Here is a 7,875-nt window from a genome sequence, read left to right on the forward strand (position 1 = left end):
ACTTTGTTTATAGTAGGAAAGAAATATCAACAACAAAAATATGGAAAATATTATCTACATTGTATATTAAATAATGCTATTTTGTTCATTATTTTATTAAAAAATGATTTAAAACCTACATTCAAATTAGAATATTGATTTCTTTAACCAAATCGTATACAATTTTCGATAACTACCCAATCTTTAAGAGCGATTCTAAGTTTCATAATATTTTAAAACCTTCTAAATAACTTTCTAACGTTTTGAAAAAAATATAGTTGTTAGATTCATTGTCATTAAGTGATGATGTAGACAATTAGTCAAACATGTTTTACTCTCAATCATCTATAGAGCTTTGAATCTCCTGATCGACATGGTTTAACTACACAAATTTACGACTTAATTTGACTAAAATGAGCCGATTTGGGGAATTATAGCTCTAAAGTCCATTAGACTTTGAATCCCCTGATCTCCTGCTCCCTCTCCCCTCTTCCACGTGTCAGCACATAAGTTGCAGTTCATGGAATGCCCAAAATACTGTCTCACACATTATCACTGTCCAAAATATTAACTTCATTGACTCTCTTCCTCTCTCCTTCTCCCCCTCTCCCCCTCTGTGGCATATAGTGGTGTGGAGCCCATAGCTGGACCTTTGCTTTGCTGGATTCAAGCTCTCCATTGTTGGTCTTTTATGGGGCCTGTCTGCTGAAGAGAGAGAGAGAAAGAGCGAGTTTTCATTTTTTTTTTTTTTTTCACTTTTGCCCAATTTTCTCCTCCCTCAAAGACTTCCTTTATGAATATTCCCGTTCACTTTCTCCACTTGTTCAACAATCTCATCATCTTCCATATTCATTTAGTTAAATACATGAACCAAAATTCTGCTCCTTGTTTTTGATTTCATGGATCCACAGATCTAATGGTTCCGTACCCACATGAGCTTCTACTCTCTTCAAGATCTTCCTCCACTTCAACTGTAGCAAAAAGCTGGTTTCAACAAGCAGAAGCAATCAAATTAGGAATTGGGTAAGTCTCCTTTTGCCTTCTAGGTCCTGATATTTGAGAAAGAAAAGTGCTTTTTGTATTCTGATTATTTGGTTGCTTTTGGAATTTGTGAAAACTAAAGATTCATTTTTAGCAATGTGAAGATGTAGACCTTCTGGATTTTCAAATGGATTGACCAGGCTCTTTGTTGACAAATAAAAAAAGGGACCCTTTTTTCAAACCTCCCATTGAGTTTTATTGATTTTTTCTCAATAAACCAGCAGCTTTTGCGGATGGATATTTTGTTTTAAATGGAAACTCAGATGGGTTTTTTGGAATATTGAGTCCTAACTCCTAATTTTTCTGTTGTGTGCAATCCCCAGCTGAAATTAACTTTAAAGGTGGCTGCTTTATGTTGTTTTCTTGATCTGTTGGGTCCTGATTGATCAGCTCTGATTGAATGAAAGAAACACAGTTTCAATTTGTGCAGTTATTGACTTGTTCTGTGGACGTGTTTTGCAGTGTATATAGTTCAGCTGAGAAATAGAGGGCAATTCTAGCTGTTCTGGGTTGGAATTTGGGTTCAGAGGGTTTTTAAAAAGTTGTTCTTACATGTGGAGTTTTGGAGGGTTGTTTGGATGAGATGAGGGATGTTATTAGAGTTAATGAACTACTTGAACTCCTGTTTTCGGCCGAGGTCGAATCGGTACGTTCATACCAGTGCCGATTCTGGTGGTCGCCAAGACGGGCTCCTGTGGTACAAAGACACGGGCCAGCACATAAATGGTGATTTCTCAATGGCTGTAGTTCAGGCGAACAATTTACTTGAGGATCAAAGTCAGCTTGAGTCGGGTAGTTTGAGCACACATGAATCTGGCCCCTATGGTACTTTTGTTGGTGTTTATGACGGCCATGGGGGGCCGGAGACGTCACGCTATATCAATGATCACCTCTTTCAACATCTCAAGAGTAAGTGAGTTTAGGCTTTTCTAATGAGATTTGGAACATTTTGGAATTCCTTCAGAAAGCTTTGTTGGCCTTGTTGCTTTTGGTTTGAAATTCTCTATGGCCTTTATATTGGTGAGGAATTTGATGGGGAAGAAATTTACAATATAGGGCATGATTTAGCGATTTGGTGCATTAATTTGGATTTGGAACCTTGTTGAATTGTAAAGAAGAGCACCTTGAAAATGCAGTTTTTATTATGTTTTTAGAGTTAAAAATTATGAGTCACCCTTAATTAAGTTGAGTATGTGCCATAAAGGCAGGTTCAAGTGAAGATTTTGCATATCAGCGTCTAATAGTATAGTGCACAGAATACGAACTTTACATTTCAATTATTGCATTTGGGCTTAGATTCTGTATAAACTTCTGTTGTAAATTTTGAGTTTCTGTGTAATATGCAGGATTTAGTTCGGAGCAGGCAGTCAATGTCTGTGGATGTAATACGAAAAGCATTTCAAGCAACAGAAGAGGGCTTTCTTAATGTAGTTACTAGGCAGTGGTCTATGAAACCACAGATTGCAGCGGTAGGATCGTGCTGCCTTGTCGGTGTTATTTGTAATGAAACTCTTTATATCGCCAACTGTGGTGATTCCCGTGCTGTTTTGGGGAGAATAGTGAAGGCAACAGGGGAGGTGCTCTCTATTCAGTTGTCACAAGAGCACAATGCCTGTATAGAATCTGTGAGACAGGAGCTGCAGTCTTTGCACCCTGATGATCCACATATCGTAGTTTTGAAGCATAATGTATGGCGTGTGAAAGGCCTAATACAGGTAACTCTTTTACAGTATCAGGAAATGGTTAATGATATCAGCTCTTTGGAGTTAGACCTCGTTAATAACTTCTCTACTTTCTTTGCATCAAGCCCTAGTGGCTGTAAATACTTGTGTTCAGTGGTAATCAAATAGTCAACAGTGCATGCTGGAAAGTTCCATATGGCTGTAATTTAACTATACTTCTCCAACTCCGTTCCTCAAAGAGAGTATAATGTTCGTTTATGATTTCCGGATGACTTCATCTGTGGTGCGTTGGCTATTTTATAAGTTATATGGGATTAAAAGCGCGATCAAGTTTTCTTCTCATGCCCTTTCCAAGTTTGTATTGCTTTCTTGTAATTGCTAAGCAAGAATGAGGGAATTCTCACACTAGATCGCGTACTTCACAAAGCTAAAAAATAATCTGGAATTTTTACTGATCTAGATTGCTTTTGGCTATGTGTGAAGGAATAATGAAGTTCACACATTCATGTTTAGGGAAAATATGTATGGTATGTATGGTTTCACATCTTAATACTAGTGATAGCTCTGATAGATCATTACTCAAATCTTGATAAATATCAGTCCCTGGAGGAACAAGATGTGTGATCACTGATAGGAGGCATCTTATCATATATGAAGACAAACTCCGTGGACAATATTTGGTTATTTTCAGTTTTGGAATGTTACACAATAGATGATTTGACTTAATACAGCTTATCATTTCTATGATGTGAAACTGATTTGGTAATCTTACATCTTGCAGATATCTAGATCTATTGGTGATGTGTATTTAAAAAAGGCTGAATTTAACAGGGAGCCTTTGTATTCCAAGTTTCGTCTTCGGGACCCTATCAAAAGACCAATTTTGAGCGCTGATCCAGCAATTTCAGTGATCCAATTGCAGCCACACGATCAATTTATTATATTTGCATCTGATGGGCTATGGGAACACCTCACCAATCAGGAAGCAGTGGACATAGTTCAAAAACATCCACGAAGTGTAAGATTTATTGTTGAATAGTGTACTGGTACTCTAACGATAAAGTGATTATATTTCTTAAAAAAGATTTAACTATTCTTGTGTCGGAAAGTAGAATCAGGGAGCAGTTGACATGTTAAACTTATTGCTAGTGTAAGCCTCGTATCTCCATATTTTGTTTTGCTAAAGAGAGACAATATTGGGGAAGAAAATAATTTTCCACCACACAAACCTACCTGGTATCTCAAATAGAACTTTGATTCACAAAAAGTAAAGTTGGTATTTAAGATCATAGGATTGCCTTATAAGTCTGGGTCTAGGATGGTTTTGCTTAGTTGTTTGGCTTTAGCCTCCACATTAAAGGAGAAAGGATTGCCCTTATAAGTCCCTGTCAGCATGAAGTTAAGACTTTCTGCAAGTTATCAAAATTCTACGGTGTTTGGTACGTTGAATTGAATGAAAGCTGGTTTGTGTATTGGATGTGTGTGCATTCCAAAATTTGCACACGTATCAGTTGACAGTAGGATCTATCTATCAGAGTGGAGCCAGCTCTGTAAATAGAGCGACCCTCAGCTGATTATATGGAGAAATGACTTGTGAGATACTTGAAATGATCCTCTATGAAGTCATTGTTTCAGATTTCGTTAAGCCCATGATTTGTAGGATTTGGTTCAAACTGCTTTTAGATATCATGCAGCAGGCGGTGCATATTGATAGAGTAGAACAATCAACTGGGTTCTAGAAACTCAAATTTTCAGACGTTTTAGCTGCATTGGTTCTTGTACTTTTAGACAGAATATCACTCTATAATGCGCACAGTCGATCAAAACTCAGCATTTTCCATTGTGCCTCTTGTCCTTGATGAATAACTGACCCATAAGTTTTAGCTGTTTCATAACTTCGGGTTTGTGGGGGAGAAAGATGAATCCACCTATATTTTAAATCTGTTTCATTTCTGTATATCTTATTGGTCAACCCCTTGTGATTATATCTTGCTCACAAGTCGGTCTTACACGGAAACTCTTTCCTTTACGGCGGAGAATTTAACTTTTGTTTCCCAACCTCATGCAGGGAAGTGCAAAAAGGCTGGTGAAAACCGCCCTGCAAGAAGCAGCAAAAAAGAGAGAAATGAGGTATTCGGACTTGAAGAAGATTGACCGCGGGGTTCGCCGCCATTTCCACGATGACATAACCGTGATTGTCGTGTTTCTCGACTCAAACCTTGTGAGCAAGGCTAGTTCTGTCAAGGGCCCGAATCTATCGGTGAGAGGAGGTGGAATCAACCTGCCTCCTAACACCCTGGCTCCATACGCCACGACAACGGAAGCTGGCAATACCTGATTAAACTGTATCTCTCATGTGTGTTCTGTTGTACCATCATCCTGTGTTAATACTAGGTAGCTTGCGAACCAAGAACATTTCCGAGGAGCCGGCCTTAGATTCTTTAATGTACACTGTAACTTTTAACTGGAAATCTAATACTTCGCATTTAGCTTCTGTGCCAACAACAAAAACGGAACTAGGAGAAGACAACAAGGTGACAGTAATCACAGCTTTATTTCCGTCACAATGTTCTTATCCTGTCGTCTTTCTTTTTCTCTCTTTGATTTCCCTTGGAATTTCGGATCTGTAAATTTGTATGACAAGGCCAATTAAGTTTTTTTGCTTCTCTTTTTATTTATTCATTTTTTGTCGTTGATCTATTTTAATTGATTCGTTTTAATGGTCAAAAATTAAGAGCATGTGTAAGAAGTAAAAATGAGTGTAAATAGAACTTCCGTAGCTGTTTTGGATTACTAATAACATTTCATCTAAGTTAGTCTTTGAATTGCGGCAATTGAGAAACTGTGGTCATGCTTGAGATGGGCAAAACGACTAGATTTAGAGAAGAGGTTGATGGCTAAAACTAATCGCACTAATCATCTTTAAAAACGGAGAGATTAGGACAACATCTATATTACTTCCCTGATTGTACATGAAATCTGGTCCGGTCTAGCCTTCATATCAAACATCGACCATATTATTTAAAACGTGACATAATTGGTAATGCATGCATAGACTAAAAGTGAAACTTCGTTTAATTTATGAAATTCACAATTTCAGTATTTTTTTTTTTTTTTAACAAACGATATTATCTACAGTAGAAAAAATATAGTAGGCTTAGCTTTATAATGGGTGAATAATAATATGGTTTAAATTCGTTTTTGACGATAATCGAATTTAAGATCTCTAATTGAAATTGTGAATTTCAATTAGATCTCACTAAAAGCAAAATGCAAGAGGATTTTTAGCATACTCTGCATACAAGTCAGTATAACAGATATCGTAATACAAGTGGAGTGACATTAAAAATATCAACTATTCACTTATATTATATAATGTATCATTTTCTATTTCGAGTACATTAAAAAAATATCTCTATGAATATACAGTTTAATACGAAACAAGATGAAAGTATCTGTAGGGCTGGGTTCGGTTCAAAATTTTTCGGTTTTTTTTCAGTTTTGATTTTTTTGGTTCGGTTTCACTCCGGTTCGGTTTTTTCCATGAATTTTTTTTTTTTTAATCTAGAACGAATCTGCAACAATTGATTGAGGATGCAGAAACTTCTGCATAAAATGAATACGAACTGGGATGATCGGCCATGGATCTGACATTAGTGGGTGTCGGTGCGTCTTTCTTGTTGTGGATCCAAAAGCTCTCGCAGAGAAAAAAAACACATGCATGTGTTAATTCTTTGATTTTTCCATAATAAACCCAGTAGAACTAAATAGCAGCCAACCAGGGAGATTTTTACATTGGGGGTTTGTTTTTAGTCCCAAACATCTCGTCGCTCGTCAGCCATGGCAACACCTATGCATCTGCTGCCAAATTGGAAGATTATAATATGCAAAATTCCAACAAAATAATTAAAAGAAAAACCCATTTTATGTGGACATTAGCTGTGCACATAATAATTTATAAATACAAATCCAATATTTGTTGGTTTCATGGAATTTACAAAACCAATTATTAACCAGGGTTGTATTTTCAAAGGTTTCTGAAAAAACAGTGGGAAACAAACTAGGAGCTGCTGATACATTTATGAACAAAAGAGAAATCATTGATTCATCATATAGTCTATTAATTCAGTAAATCACAATATAAAATTATAAATTATATTTGTTTCGATTCGAAAATTACCTGTGAGAGATCGGAAAACCCAGATTTAGAATCTACCAATTTGGAGGGGGTTCCGATTCGAAAGGGGCGAGGGAAAATCATGGTTTGGAAGAAGGGGAAGAGGACAGGAGAAGACTGGAGACTGGAGAAAGAGTGATTTGGAGGAAGAGAGGAAGAAGAGAGAGACACAGACTGAGGAAGCAGCGGAGGGGAGAGAGAGAGAGTGAGTGTTTGAGATCTGAAATGGGAAATGGATAGGAGTGAGACGGCTAGGGTTTGTAAAGTTAAGAAAGTTTATAAAGCATTAAATTTAAGAAACCTATAAATAACTTACTGGTGCTATTATAACAACTCAAACCCTACAGTCAAGTTGGCTTGCAGTGATTAACTCCAACCTGCAGGGTTCAGGGTTTAAACCTTGACGCCAACATGTTTTTAGTATTTATATATGATTTTTTTTCTGTTCGGTTTGGTTTTCGGACCTCAAAAACCGAAACTGAACCAGCCAGATTTAGTTCGGTTTGGTTTGATAGTTTCAGTTCAACTTTTTTCGACTTCAGTTCGGTATGATTTTTGATTTTCGATTTTTTTGAACTCACCCCTAAGTATCCGTGCATACTGTGTATTTGTGATTGGTCGCTTTCAATATTAAACTGTAATAAAACCATAATCTGCAATGCTGGCTCTGAGAGGTTTTGCTTGTAGCTGTAGCTGCTATGACTTATACATATAATGTACTATCTGACACATTATTTTTATCTTTTGTACGTTTTTTTTAATTTTCAACATTCGTATAAAAAAGTTGAAAATAATTTAAAAACAAAAATTAACAAAATGTGTTTCTAATAAAAAATGTGTGGATAGCAGTTTTCAAACAAATATACATCTATCATGCTTCATCCAAATAATACATCAAATCTAATAAAATTCTAATAAGGGAGAGTTTTAACTGTCTCCTGACACTATCAGGGCATTATTCCCGCACCACCTCAAATACCCAAAAAAAAAAGGAAA

At 36.5% G+C, this 7,875-nt stretch overlaps 1 protein-coding gene and 1 long non-coding RNA gene across 2 annotated transcripts; one reads left to right on the top strand and one right to left on the bottom strand.

The window, feature by feature from the left end:
* Positions 1-598: 598 nt before the first annotated feature.
* LOC103932579 (probable protein phosphatase 2C 60) lies at positions 599-5,380 on the top strand. Its single transcript, XM_009342207.3, is given in 6 exon segments — positions 599-1,002; positions 1,483-1,929; positions 2,367-2,383; positions 2,385-2,735; positions 3,484-3,720; positions 4,771-5,380. Coding segments are annotated over 5 exon segments (1,194 nt in total). The 5' UTR covers positions 599-1,002; positions 1,483-1,610; the 3' UTR covers positions 5,041-5,380.
* Positions 5,381-6,199: 819 nt separating this feature from the next.
* On the bottom strand, positions 6,200-7,246 carry LOC125472432. The gene is made up of 3 exons (XR_007254395.1): positions 6,883-7,246; positions 6,497-6,560; positions 6,200-6,399 (listed from the first exon to the last, which is right to left on the bottom strand). It is a non-coding gene; the product is annotated as an uncharacterized LOC125472432 (long non-coding RNA).
* Positions 7,247-7,875: the final 629 nt, after the last annotated feature.

The sequence above is a fragment of a genome, unplaced genomic scaffold (genome assembly GCF_019419815.1).
Source record: "Pyrus x bretschneideri cultivar Hongxiangsu unplaced genomic scaffold, Pyrus_bretschneideri_v1 Contig7, whole genome shotgun sequence".
Classification (NCBI taxonomy): domain Eukaryota; kingdom Viridiplantae; phylum Streptophyta; class Magnoliopsida; order Rosales; family Rosaceae; genus Pyrus; species Pyrus x bretschneideri.